Below are 15236 nucleotides of genomic sequence, written 5' to 3'. Positions count from 1 at the left end.
AAATACTCTTCCCTTTCCCTACTTCTATATTTGTGAGGCAGATTTTGTTCAGATACTTCCTGAAAAACAATACATTGCAACAAATTGAACACAAAAGCAGATATGAGAATCCAGATGGCTTCTATTAAAGTCAGACATTAAAGTAACTTTGCAAGAATGTACATAATGCCCCCAAATTTGAGAACCACTGCTCTAACACATGGAAAGGTGAAAAACAATTAACTTATATTTACACTGCAGGAGCCATGACATATTCAGAAGAGATATGGGAAGAATTTTTGTCCAGGTCTAACTGGAGCCAGCCCTCTGAGTTATTCTGTTTAGACTGGATATAAGAACTGACTTGGCAGAGTAAGAACCTATTATAAAGAGTAAGGCAGTGTTTAGTTGGATGTACTGAGAAAGAGGAAACAACAGAAATTTCTGAAAACAGAAAAGATACCAGTAGGAGTTGATAAGAAATATTAGTCTGGTAACATTGTAGAGCATAGTATCTTTTGAAACACCACATTGCTTGCTTAGTTGTTCTAAAACTTATACTGCTCCACATTTTTACAAACTAGAGACAAGAGAAAAATCTTATAAAATTATTGAGATAACTGAAGAAATATACTTACATTTGGGCTCATCTGTTGTAACAGCCAAAATAAAATCATATGGAGTCATGAATAACTGCCCTTCACATTCTACAGAAGCAAACAAACGAAATCGCCTTTCCCGAGATGTTGCATAGAGATCTAGGTCTTCAATGTCTGTTCTGCCAACAGCAACCTAAAGTAAAGAAAGCAAGTAAGTCTGGACTGTGTGAAGTAACACCTCCTTTTAGATGATAAATGTTTTCAATTATGTTGACAGTGAATTAACAGAACAAATGAAAAAGTGTGAAAATATTGTCTTCTGGAGAACTTAATCATATTATAAATAATTACCCACATGAATAAAATGAACTAATGTTCAAAAGATCCCACAATGAATATCATTAAGGTTCTGAAGACTTTACACTGGCACTTTGAAGGACCTGCGATTTATTTCTTCAGTTTCAGTCTCAGAGAACATTAAATTTCTGACCTAGTAGTTTCTTCAGAAGGAACACCAACACTTGCTGAATGCCTACTATGTACTCTCTATATAGGCTTATTTATTTAATCTGAACTCTTTTCATTGTAGTCTATTAATTTTCTAAAAGAAGAAAGGGAAAGTGTGATAGGCTGTTCATGGCGACCACTAAGGAAACCACTTAGTGGTAGAGCTTAGATTCGAACTGAAGTTGCTAAGTCTACATCACTACAGTAGAGTTACCACCAATGTTCACTCTGAATTCTACCTAAGGTTAAGATGAGCAGAATCAAGAGTGTGTGTATATGGGGGGAAGGGGATCTCCTTTTGTCTTACTTAAAGATCTTTCCTTGTAGATAAATAATTTCTCACTATTATTTATTTTTTCTCTGAACTATAACAACTTTTTTAATAAAATGATTTTTTCCTGATTCCAAAAGCGATGCATAGTTACTATATATAATTTAGAAGATAGAATTTAAAATTTTATAGACACATCTGTTTTTGTTTTCTTTTTTGGCAAAAAATGGGGTTTATACTATGCTGTTCAGTAATCTGATCCTTTTTACTTATTAACACATTTTTGACCAGGGACGTATTATGGCTACAAAATCCTCCAGTCAATAATGTGTTAATATATCATGTGTCATTTTTCCATGTCACTAAATAGTCTAGTAGACCATTTTTAGTAACTATATAATATTTAATAGTAAATGTTTGTAGCTTAACACAATTAATGAATTCTAACTGGTTGACTATTTAGTTAATTCATAGTACTTTACTATTATAAAACAATGTTATAATGACCAGCCTTGAAAATATTTAAATATATCTACAAATAGTTCCTTGGGGTAAACTCCTAGGAGTAAACTTGATTGGTCAAACAAAATCATTTCATACATATTATCAAACTGCCTCCAGGGAGTTTATAGCAATTTACATGACTAGCAACAATATAAAAATTATATTTTCACACATTTCATAAAAAATTATATCAGAAAATAATTCTTATTTAGGATGACAGGCTTAATCTCTTTATTGTCTCTTCTATGTCTGCTAAGTCACTATGCAAATTATGTACAAATTGTCAAAATTATTTAAAAATCTAATATTTTGAGAAGTTGTATCAAACAAACCATAAGAAGTTTCAGTAAGGAAACTACATTTTGTATTTCTAAGTTACACCTTACTAAGTGAAAAGCCAGGCAAATGAGTAATCTTTTTCCACTGTTCTGAAGACTAAGACTTTTCAAAAAATTACAGGAGTCAAAAAATTAAAAAGAAAAATTTTAATGCCATTTTTTAGTGGCATGTATAAATAGGGAGAATCTACAATCTCAGTCCTTAAGGAATATACAATCTATATGGAGGGACAAAATACTACTTGGAGGGCTTCCCTGGTGGCGCAGTGGTTGAGAGTCCGCCTGCCGATGCAGGGGACACGGGTTCGTGCCCCGGTGTGGGAGGATCCCACATGCCGCGGAGCGGCTGGGCCCGTGAGCCATGGCCACTGAGCCTGCGCGTCCGGAGCCTGTTGCTCCGCAACGGGAGAGGCCACAACAGTGAGAGGCCCGCGTATGGCAAAAAAAAAAAAAAAAAAAAAAAAATACTACTTGGAGAGACAAAAGGTACAAACATGGAAAAGAGAATAAGTCAAGTTAGAGTAAATAGAAGAAAAGCACAATAGATTGAGGTTAATATGAAGCTTCAGGAAGAAGAAAATATGAATTTTAATGTCAGGAAGAGATATGAGCATTCTAGGTTTACATGGCATATTTGAAGATAGTAATAGTCTTCCTGGAACAGAACATTTGCATTCATGTAAAAGGGTAGGTAAATTGATATCAATTTCTGAAGGCAAGACTAAAGCACCAGGATTTAATCTGACAGAAAGCAAATGGCTTTAGGAGATTCTTAAGTGGAACAACGACACAAAGAAAATGGTGCTTTAGAAAGATAAAGCAACCTGGTACCAGACATAAGCTAGCTCAGCAGTATATTAATAGCAATATCAGGTAATCCATTTGTATTGGGAAGTTATTTTGGCTCTACCATGGGTAAGGAGACACTCAATCACTCAGTGTCAATAACAAGCGATAATCTCCCTGAATACTCCTCCCTGAATATTCCTCAGGGATCAATCTACCATCTTAAGTCTCCTTCTGCATATATATCCCAGCAGTTTCTTCTTCCTCTTTGGGCAGGGAAACCAATACTGTCTGTGACCACAGTTTCCTCTCCTGCTTTCTTCTTGCTAAGCCACTTCCTTGGACCTAGGTGGCCCCAATCAACCATGACTCATCTCCATTGAATTTCCTGGAGGACCACTGAGTGGGGAGCACTCACTGTTTCTGCACCACAATCTGAAGTCATGCTTCAATCTAACATCCAGAACCACGATTTTTGCCTATTTCCTATGACCTAATATGGACTTGATCTGTGACTTCTGCCCTTACCTGGTGCTGCCATTACTGCTCACGAGGTGCCTGTGTTTTCTCATCAAACTTTCCTTCCTTAAGCCCAGTCCCAGCACGCCAAAGCTGTCTGACCACTGCAGCTGGGAATCTGATCCACCTGTGAGCTGATGCTGACAACTCCTCTTTCTCCTTAATGTCTACTAACAATCAATTAATGAAGCCCGTTGTTCTCCTTCTAATGTCTCACATCCACCCACTGTTACTACCTTTGTTTAAGCACTCACTATTTCCCTAAAATTTTACAGTAATGGACTATGGTTTTTGCCTCTAATCCATCCTATATTAAGAGAAAGAAAGAAAAAGAAAAAGGCAGAACTGTGGAACAATTTGTATTCTTTAAACACCCAAGGAACGGTATCAGAAGAAATCTGAGTTCAAGGTTGTCATTAAAACTCCACTGTACGTATGAGTTCTACCTCTTGTTGCCTTAGCAAAAGTACCCATCATTTTTGATAATGGCACTAGGTGCCTACTGGTCTATTTATCACCTTAAAAGAAGGTGTGGGGAGGAGTTTGGGAATAGTTTGTGCCCCAGACAAAAAAATATATATCCTAAAAGGGAAGAATATGATTTACATATAAAAGTGATAACCAAAGCCTTGGTGCTTAAATGGGCTTCCTGCTACTGCAGTTGTGTTGCTTCCTCCATTGCTTCTGATCAATTTAGTGTAATAAATCACATAATGTAATAATACACCCAGGCACTGCTCAAATGAACCATGGACTTGTAGAAAGTAAAAAACAATTTTCTCATGAGATCACAGTAAACCGGCCTGATCCTAGAACAGTCTACTTATCATCAACTGGGAGGACTGAGCTCATCTGGCTGAAGGATGGGATGGGATAGAGAGCAGAACAGGAAATCAATACTTGGGGTTTTTTTTTAATTAATTAATTAATTAATTTTAATTTGTGTCTGCATTGGGTCTTCGTTGCTGCGCTCAGGCTTTCTCTAGTTGAGGTGAGCACACAGGCTTAGCTGCTCCGCAGCATGTGGGATCCTCCTGGACCAGGGATTGAACCTGTGTTCCCTGCATTGGTAGGTGGACTCCCAACCACTGTGCCACCAGGGAAGTCCCTGGGTTGGTTTTTACACTTTCTGTTCTCTTACACTGACTGATTTGCCTGTTCATACTCAAATGCCATACTGCTTTAATTGCTATAGCTTTTGATTATGTTTCTGACATTATGTAAAGCAAGACTCCATCTTACTGTCAATCTTTTCAAAATATTGGTGCTGATTGATATGCAATTTTTTCTTCTAAGTGAACTGTGAAATTAAGATGTCAAATTCTGTTTTAAAAACCCCACTGAGGGACTTCCCTGCAGTCCAGTGGTTAAGACTCCACAATTCCAATGCAGGGGGCATGGTCAGGGAACTAAGATCCCACATGCCATGCAGCATGGCCAAAAAAAAAAAAAAAAAAATCCCACTGATATTTTGTTTGGGAGGACATTGAATTTTGGTGTAATTTAGGATGACTTGATTTTTCCCAACTGGGAACACGGATGTCTATTTATTCAGGTCTTCAACTACATCTTTCAGTAAAGTTTTACAGTTTTCTCATATAAGTTTTTTAAAAATTTTGGTAGATTTACTCATACATTTCATAGTTTCTCTGTAATTGTGAATGGAACCTTTTATTGCTATTATATTTTCAATTGGTTATTTCTGATGAATGGGAAAGCTACTGACTAGTAATTTGCTTTGTATCCAACTAACCTTACTAAATTCCTTCATTAATCTTAATAACTTTTTTCTTGGATTTTCTAGGTAGATAATCATAAGTTCTTTTCAAAATAGTAACAGTTGTAACTTTTACTTCTTAATATTTAAACCTCATCTTCATTGTCTTAATTACTAAAGGTTTAAGTTTCTAAAAATGATGTTGAATAATATCAGGAATATTAAGCATTCTTGTCTTGTTCCATAGTTTGCAGAGAATGCTTTTAATGAATTGCCATTAAATGCAATGTTTACTATTGGTTTTGATAATTATCTTCCACCTTAAATCAGGAATGGGTGTTTACCTAGTCTCCTTTGGTCACTGAAAATAAATGAGTTTAGAATTAGAATGGTCTTCAGAGATCATTTGGTCCTCTTGTTTTTTTACCTTTCTACCAGAATAACAACATAAATATGGTCCCCTACCAAAAATTAAAATGTGTTGGGCAAGTAGAAGCATAAACAGAAATCCCCAAACAAAAACTCAATAGGAATCGGACAAAACTCTATACTATTCACATTATCTTTTAACTATCTTTGGTTTCCAAGATGAATATTTAATATCAGCTACTGAGCTAACGTGGATTCATTCATTCAGCACTTTGCGTGTGCCTACTACATACAAAAGAATTAATTATAAAATAATTAGTCAATTGGAAGATAACTCTGTCTAAAACTATTTTAGGGACAAATATAAATAAGTAAGCTTGGTTTAATTATGTCTACTTTCAAACCTTTCAGTTGTCTACATGCCTCTTTCTCTGCAGTTTATGAACAGACTATTTTCTTAATGAATGCTCTAAAGGCACAGATGAAGAATAATTTTTCTTTTTTTTTTTTTTTTTACTGTGGTAGAGTTCTAACCAAGTTAAACTTTACAGTGTTTTGGAGGTTGACAAGGAGCAGCAGTCCATGAAGGTCAGCTGAGGACACCTGACCTGACCTACTAGAATCTCTGAGAAAACGGACAGCTTCAGGCCAGTAGACCACCAAAGGTCAGAAGGAATTCAGACCTTTAAAAGATTCAGCTTTGCTTTTGAACTTTCCAAAGTTTAAAAAATCTAAACCTTCTGAAGTTATTTTAACATCACTACTATGAACACTCAGAAGCACGAATCAATAAATAAAGGTAGAAAATGATACTCAAACTGGTTTTCTAATCCTCTTGGCAATGACAACAATCTTGTATCATGTTAATGTTCTGAGCCTTTCAAAAAACAAATACAACCATTTCCCTCGAGCATACTGGCCTGAATCTGTGGGTATGATCCTTATATTACAAGGAGCAGGTTAATTACACCAGTATTCACTGGCCGATCTACTTTAATACCTTTTTTGCTCATCTAAATCCAGTATATCTTGGGAATTCCCTTAGGACTCCGCCCTTCCACCACAGGGGGCCCGGAGGCCTGGGTTCAATCCCTGGTCAGGGAACTAAGATCCCGCATGCTGTGCAGCAAGGCCAAAAATATATATATATATATATCTCAAGTATATCTTTTAAAAGTCAATTTCCAAAACCTAAAATTAATCTAAACATCTTTTATAATATGTACTGTTTCAGTAAATTATACTTTTTACATCATAAATTGCCAATACAGTTAAAAGTCATCAATAAGTATAATGTACCTAAGGCGAGAGGGAAAATTAACCAGAAAGCAAAAAACCTGAATTATATCCATTTAGTTGTTAAGACATTAATTGCTAAAATGTAAATCTTTATTATAAATCCAATATTATGTACCTAAAAAATAAGCCTTTCAAAAGTGGTAAAGTATAACTAGACCATTTGTGAACCACAGGGAAGAGACTGACATGTGTTATACAAGTCATGTTCATTTAAGAAAAATTCTTAATTTCTATAGGTTGACAGTCAAATTAAAAAACAAATATTTGGGGGCTTCCCTGGTGGCGCAGTGGTTGAGAATCTTCCTGCCAATGCAGGGGACACGGGTTCGAGCTCTGGTCTGGGAGGATCCCACATGCCACGGAGCAACTAGGCCTGTGAGCCACAACTACTGAGCCTGCGCATCTGGAGCCTGTGCTCCGCAACAAGAAAGGCCGCGACAGTGAGAGGCCCGTGCACCGCGATGAAGAGTGGCCCCCGCTTGCCACAACTTGAGAAAGCCCTCGCACAGAAACGAACACCCAACACAGCAAAAATTAATTAATTAATAAACTCCTACCCCCAACATCTTAAAAAACACACACACACACAAATATTTGGGAAGCTGAGGAAGTGACAGCCTTTAAATCGTTAAGAAATAGTAAAGAGAAAACCTGTAGGCTTATAACGGCTAGAAGAAGAAATAGTCTCTAAGAAGCTGGAGGGCAGTAGAAGTACAGATGGAGCCGAAGACCAGCTAGTTTAGCTTCTAAGAAGTAATCTCTCCAAAGTAAATACAACACAGTTTCCACGTTCCATTTTTTTCCTGAAGATGCCTCTTTAAAATGGCCTACTTTATAAGGTGAAATCCTTTTTCTGCATGTACTCTTGCCTTCTTTCTTTGTTTTTTGTTTAGTTTTTGTTATTATCAGCAGACCCATTGAGAAACCTCTTAAATGCAGGAAGACTGAAACGTAATTTTTGTCAGGCAATAAGTAGAACATCAAACCACGGAGTTTATTAATTATCGATCTAAAAATTTTGCTCTAATTAAAACTTCTTAAAAGATTGAATTCAGGACTTCCCTGGTTGCGCAGTAGTTAAGAATCCACCTGCCAATGCAGGGGACACAGGTTCGAGCCCTGGTCTGGGAAGATCCCACATGCCGCGGGGCAACTAAGCCTGTGTGCCACAACTACTGAGCCTGTGCTCTAGAACCCGCAAGCCACAACTACTGAAGCCCACGTGCCACAACTACTGAAGCCCATGTGCCTAGAGCCCGTGCTCCACAAGAGAAGCCACCGCAATGAGAAGCCGTGCACTGCAATGAAGAGCAGCCCCCGCTCACGGCAACTAGAGAAAGCCCACGCACAGCAATGAAGACCCAACGCAGCCAAAAAAAAAAAAGACATTGTTAAAAAAAAGAGAGATTGAATTCAATTAATATTATTTGTACCTTGAATTCAAGTTTTCCCTGTTTTTTGTAAGAACCAGAGTCTTTATTGTGAGAACTCTGATACTGAAATAGTGTCCTTGACTCCCTCTTCCTCTCACCATCTGAGGTTGAAGATACTTAAGGACTATTTGTAGTTGCTTCACATCAGTCTCTGGAACCAATCCTGTCTCAAGTTGGAGGTGTCCAAAGATTTTAAGGCCAGAGATTTGGGTGATGGTGTCTGTCTTGTTCTGGGACCAGGAACTGAGCTCCTGATTTGATTCTTATCATCAGAATCCATCCTTTATTTCCCAGTTCCAGTACCTGATTTCCTACCTGTGCCTGAGACCTTCTCCCGATCCTTTAGTAGCTCCCCTGGAACTACAGCGCGTGCTAAGCTCCCCACTCCAGTGCTTGGTATTAAGCTGCTATTTACCAGGTCTCCCTGATGCCTCATTCTAGACTCTCTCTGCTATAGAGATCCACTAGTTATCAATAAATTCAGTGGTTGCCTACTGCTAGAACTTCATGAAACCAACTAAGCTAATCCTAACCAAAGTCTAGTCATAGCCTGTTGATAGAAACAAGAATGAGTCAAACTTCACTCTATGCCTGGAATGAGCTCTGGGAACTGTACTGGTCTCTGAGCAATGGCCAGCTCCAGGAATATTTTAGATCAACTTCCGTTTCCTGTACAGCTTTTCAGTTTCTCTGGAGGTGAGCCCTGATACCTTTGCAGCTACTGCCAAGGAGATGAACCTTTGCTCCATATCAAAAGGTCAATGGGATTCTTTTAGTCAGACTCTTAGGAAAGCGACCTGCAAGAAAACTTCTGCTGCCACACCCTCTCTACTATATAAGATGCTACTCCAAATCAATCCTACTTAATCACATCCTTTGTATTAACATATCTTAGACTTTGACAATATAACTTCCCTGAGAGTTAACCCTGTACCTTGGATAAATCCTAGCTATTTCCTTTATATATCCGACTGTTCTGTCACTTGTACTCTTTCCTCCCCATTCATACTGTGCTGCAGTTACCTGTCTACATATGATTAACATAGAGCCTGGCATATCTAAGGGGCTTGGTAAATGTTTATTGCATGAATGAATGAATGCTTATGGATGAAAAGATAATTGGGAATGGGATAATAAATAGCCAAAGGGATACTGAGTGTGGGTCAGATGGCAGTGAAGGACAACCAGAAGAGAGGCTTCTGATTCCAAGCTGGGAATCTAGACTGAGATAATAAAAGAGAACCTAAAGCTTTAGTGAGAAAGGTACCACATTATAACTTAGGTGTATCCATCTTTTCAAAGTTGTTCAAACATACCATCTTCATAACTAATGTTGGTAATTGTTTAAGTTACCTATTGTAATAAGAAGCCTTATGGGATTTATTTTTAATTTTGACTGTTTTTTATTTTAATAGAGTAAAAATTCCAGTAACATGAATCTCTTCTTAAGTGCAGATTCAGGCAAAAGTATTAATAACTTCTGGCTTAAGTCTTGAAATTTGGAGCACTCAATTCTCAGGCACTCCTGCCAAGTGACTGCAACATATAAAAACTGGGTAATTCAAGTTTTCCTTTTTTTCATATTTAGATTTTAAAACAGTACTTAACTTTTTAAAGTAATTACTGATACTAGGTATATATTACTTCTGTTGCCTTCTTTCAGTTATACATTACCAATTTTCTCCTAAAATAAAGAATAATTTTTGCTTCTATGATATCTTTCCAAAAAGGACAGTAAAATTCACAAATTCTAGCTTCTGACTACAGGAATAACAACAACAACAAAAATGGACAGTATAGGGCTTCCCTGGTGGCGCAGTGGTTGAGGGTCCGCCTGCCGATGCAGGGGACACGGGTTCGTGCCCCGGTCCGGGAGGATTCTGCGTACCGCGGAGCGGCTGGGCCCGTGAGCCATGGCCGCTGAGCCTGCGCGTCTGGGGCCTGTGCTCCGCAATGGGAGAGGCCACAACAAAGAGAGGCCCGCGTACCGAAAAAAAAAAAAAGGACAGTATAACTGATGAGAATTTTATCAGTATATGAATTAGGGAAGGCCAGAAAGAGAAGAATATAGGTTTTCACATTTAACTGAATACTGGGAGTTACAACATAGAAGAAGGTGCTTGGTTATCATTAGAGAAAAAACAAACATAAATATAATTTGAAAGAGATTCAAATTTGGTAGATTACACTTTTTGCTACGTGGAGGACTGACTGCAAGAGAGGGCAGCAGTGGAGGGGCAAGAAGCCAGCACAGGAAAGGTGTAGAAGATGTAGCATACGATTTATTTGGCAAAATCCTGAACCAAGTACAAGACCCAGACTGGGGACCTTAGCCAAGAATATAAGTGATACACAGGGGTTCAAGCAGCAGGCAAATTCGCTTAAGTCCACTATTCAAAATTAGAATTTTAAATTTTAATTTCTAAGAACTTCATTTCTTTCATTAATAAAGAACAATTCATTGTGAAAATAAAGTATCATCAAACTTAAAATAATGAAGCTACAGCATGTGTGATCTTCACAAATATTATTTTTTTAATTTTTAAATTTTAGTTACTTTTTTATACAGCAGGTTCTTCTAAGTTATCAGTTTTATACACATCAGTGTATACATGTCAATCCCAATCTCCCAATTCATCACACCACCACCACCCCCCACTCCCGCGGCTTTCCCCGCTGGTGTCCATACATTTGTTCTCTACATCTGTGTCTCAATTTCTGCCCTGCAAACTGGTTCATCTGTACCATTTTTCTAGGTTCCACATATATGCGTCAATACACGATATTTGTTTTTCTTTTTCTGACTTACTTCACTATATATGACAGTCTCTAGATCCACCCACGTCTCAACAAATGACCCAATTTCGTTCCTTTTTATGGCTGAGTAATATGCCATTTTATACATGTAACACATCTTCTTTATCCATTCATCTGTCGATGGGCATTTAGGTTGCTTCCATGACCTGGCTATTGTAAATAGTGCTGCAATGAACATTGGAGTGCATGTGTCTTTTTGAATTATGGTTTTCTCTGGGTATATGCCCAGTAGTGGGATTGCTGGATCATATGGTAATTCTACTTTTAGTTTTTTAAGGAACCTCCAAACTGTTCTCCATAGTGGCTGTATCAATTTACATTCCCACCAACAGTGCAAGAGGGTTCCCTTTTCTCCACACCCTCTCCAGCATTTGTTGTTTGTAGATTTTCTGATGATGCCCATTCTAGCTGATGTGAGGTGATACCTCATTGTAGGTTTGATTTGCATTTCTCTAATAATTAGTGATGTTGAACAGCTTTTCATGTGCTTCCTGGACATCTGTATGTCTTCTTTGGAGAAATGTCTATTTAGGTCTTCTGCCCATATTTGGATTGGGTTGTTTGTTTTTTTCATATTGAGCTGCATGAGCTGTTTATATATTTTGGAGATTAATCCTTTGTCCGTTGATTCGTTTTCAAATATTTTCTCCCATTCTGAGGGCTGTCTATTCATCTTGTTTATGGTTTCCTTTCCTCTGCAAAAGCTTTTAAGTTTCATTAGGTCCGATTTGTTTATTTTTGTTTTTATTTCCATTACTCTAGGAGGTGGATCAAAAAAGATCTTGCTGTGATTTATGTCAAAGAGTGTTCTTCCTATGTTTTTCTCTAAGAGTTTTATAGTGCCCGGTCTTACATGTAGGTCTGTAATACATTTTGAGTTTATTTTTGTGTATGGTGTTAGGCAGTGTTCTACATTCATTCTTTTACATGTAGTTGTCCAGTTTTCCAGCACCACTTACTGAAGAGACTGTCCTTTCTCCATTGTATATCCTTGCCTCCTTTGTCATAGATTAGTTGACCATAGGTGCGTGGGTTTATCTCTGGGCTTTCTGTCTTGTCCCGTTGATCTATGTTTCTGTTCTTGTGCCAGTACCATATTGTCTTGATTATTGTACCTTTGTAGTATAGTCTGAAGTCAAGGAGTCTGTTTCCTCCAGCTCTGCTTTTTTTCCCTGAAGACTCCTTTGGCTATTCGAGGTCTTTTGTGTCTCCATACAAATTTTAAGATTTTTTTGTTCTATTTCTGTAATTTGCAATTTGATAGGGATTGCATTGAATCTGTAGATTGCTTTGGGTAGTATAGTCATTTTCACAATATTGATTCTTCGAATCCAAGAACATGGTATATCTCCCCATCTGTTGGTATCATCTTTAATTTCGTTCATCAGTTCTTATAGTTTTCTGCATACAGGTCTTTTGTCTCCCTAGGTAGGTTTAATCCTAGGTATTTTATTCTTTTTGTTGCAATGGTAAATGGGAGTGTTTGCTTAATTTCTCTTTCAGATTTTTCATCATTGGTGTATAGGAATGCAAGAGATTTCAGTGCATTAATTTTGTATCCTGCAACTTTACCAAATGCATTGATTAGCTCTAGTAGTTTTCTGGTGACATCTTTAGGATTCTCTATGTATAGTATCATGTCATATGCAAACAGTAACAGTTTTACTTCCTCTCTTCCAATCTGTATTCCTTTTATTTCTTTTTCATCTCTGATTGCCATTGCTAGGACTTCCAAAACTATGTTGAATAACAGTGGTGAGAGTGGACATCCTTGTCTTGTTCCTGATCTTAGAGGAAATGCTTTCAGTTTTTCACCATTGAGAATGATGTTTGCTGTGGGTTTGTCATATATGGCCTTTATTATGTTGAAGTAGGTTCCCTCTATGCCCACTTTCTGGAGAGTTATTATCATAAATGGGTGTTAAATTTTGTCAAAAGCTTTTTCTGCATCTACTAAGATGATCATATGGTTTTTCTTCTTCAATTTGTTAATATGGTGTATCCCATTGATTGATTTGTGTATTTTGAAGAATCCTTGTATCCCTGGGATAAATCCCACTTGACCATGGTATGATCCTTTGAATGTGTTGTTGGATTCTGTTTCCTAGAATTCTGTTGAGGATTTTTGCATCTATATTCATCAGTGATATTGGTCTGTAATTTTCTTTTTTTGTAGTATCTTTGTCTGGTTTTGGTATCAGGGTGATGGTGGCCTCATAGAATGAGTTTGGGAGTGTCCCTTCCTCTGCAAATTTTTGGAAGAGTTTGAGAAGGATGGTGTTAGCTATTCTCTAAATGTTTGACAGAATTCACCTGTGAAGCCATCTGGTCCTGGACTTTTCTTTGTTGGAAGATTTCTAATCACAGTTTCAATTTCAGTGCTTGTGACTGATCTCTTCATATTTTCTATTTCTTCCTGGTTCAGTCTTAGAAGGTTATACCTTTCTAAGAATTTGTCCATTTCTTCCAGGTTGTCCATTTTATTGGCATAGAGTTGCTTGTAGTAGTCTCTTAGGATGCTTTGTATTTCTGCGGTGTCTGTTGTAACTTCTCCTTTTTCATTTCTAATTTTATTGATTTGAGTCCTCTCCCTCTTTTTCTTGATGAGTGGCCAGTGGTTTATCAATTTTTTTTATCTTCTCTAAGAACCAGCTTTTAGTTTTATTAATCTTTGCTATTGTTTTCTTTGTTTGTATTTCATTTATTTCTGCTCTGATCTTTATGATTTCTCTCCTTCTGCTAACTTTGGGTTTTGTTTCTTCTTGCTTCTCTAGTTCCTTTAGGTGTAAGGTTAGATTGTTTGAGATTTTTCTTGTTTCTTGAGGTAGGCTTGTATAGCTATAAACTTCCCTCTTAGAACTGCTTTTGCTGCATCCCATAGGTTTTGGATCGTCGTGTTTTTATTGTCATTTGTCTCTAGGTATTTTTTTATTTCCTCTTAGATTTCTTCAGTGATCTCTTGGTTATTTAGTAGTGTATTGTTTAGCCTCCGTGAGCTTGTGTTTACTACATTATTTTCCCTGTAATTCATTTCAAATCTCATAGCGTTGTGGTCAGAAAATATGCTTGATATGATTTCAATTTTCTTAAATTTACTGAGGCTTGATTTGTGACTCAAGATGTGATCTATCCTGGAGAATGTTCCATGCTCACTTGAGAATAAAGTGTAATCTGCTATTTTTGGGTGGAATGTCCTATATATATCAATTAAATCTATCTGGTCTATTGTGTTACTTAAAGCTTCTGTTTCCTTATTTATTTTCATTTTTGATGATCTGTCCATTGGTGTAAGTGAGGTGTTAAAGTCCCCCACTATTACTGTGTTACTGTCGATTTCCTCTTTTATAGCTGTTAGCAGTTGCCTTATGTATTGAGGTGCTCCTATGTTGGGTGCACACATAATTGTTATATCTTGTCATTATGTAGTGTCCTTCCTTGTCTCTTGTAACATTATTTTAAAGTCTATTTTATCTGATATGAGTATTGCTACTCCAGATTTCTTTTGATTTCTATTTGCATGGAATATCTTTTTCCGCTCACTTTCAGTCTGTATGTGTCCCTATATCTGAAGTGGGTCTCTTGTAGACAGCATATATATGGGTCTTGTTTTTGTATCCATTCAGCAAGCCTGTGTCTTTTGGTTGGAGCATTTAATCCATTCACGTTTAAGGTAATTATCAATATGTATATTCCTATGACCATTTTCTTAATTGTTTTGGGTTTGTTTTTGTAGGTCCTTTTCTTCTCTTGTGTTTCCCACTTAGAGAAGTTCCTTTAGCATTTGTTGTAGAGCTGGTTTGGTGGTGCTGAATTCTCTTCATTTTTGCTTTTCTGTAAAGCTTTTGATTTCTCCATCGAATCTGAATGAGATCCTTGCTGGGTAGAGTAATCTTGGTTGCAGGTTCTTCCCTTTCATCACTTTAAGTATATCATGCCACTCCCTCTGGCTTGTAGAGTTTCTGCTGAGAAATCAGCTGTTAACCTTATGGGAGTTCCCTTGTATGTTATTTGTCATTTTTCCCTTGCTGCATTCAACAATTTTTCTTTGTCTTTAATTTTTGCCAAGTTGATTACCGTGTGTCTCGGCATGTTTCTCCT

The 15236-nt window shown here is 37.2% G+C and overlaps 1 protein-coding gene across 9 annotated transcripts in view; it reads right to left on the bottom strand.

The window, feature by feature from the left end:
- The window catches only part of MICU3 (mitochondrial calcium uptake family member 3), a 92204-nt gene that overhangs the window by 53038 nt on the left and 23930 nt on the right, over positions 1 to 15236 (bottom strand). For 8 of the 9 annotated variants that reach the window (XM_065899892.1, XM_065899896.1, XM_065899900.1 and 5 more), the window contains exon 2: positions 618 to 771. The exons of the other annotated variant lie outside the window; for it this stretch is intronic. In XM_065899892.1, the coding sequence (XP_065755964.1) occupies positions 618 to 771 (154 nt within the window). The remainder of the gene's footprint in view (positions 1 to 617; positions 772 to 15236) is intronic. 9 annotated transcript variants of the gene reach the window in all.

Source organism: Phocoena phocoena, chromosome 21, assembly GCF_963924675.1.
Source record: "Phocoena phocoena chromosome 21, mPhoPho1.1, whole genome shotgun sequence".
NCBI classification, from domain to species: Eukaryota; Metazoa; Chordata; class Mammalia; order Artiodactyla; family Phocoenidae; genus Phocoena; species Phocoena phocoena.
The sequence above is the reverse complement of the archived record's forward strand: the minus strand, read 5'-3'. Positions and strand labels throughout refer to the sequence as shown.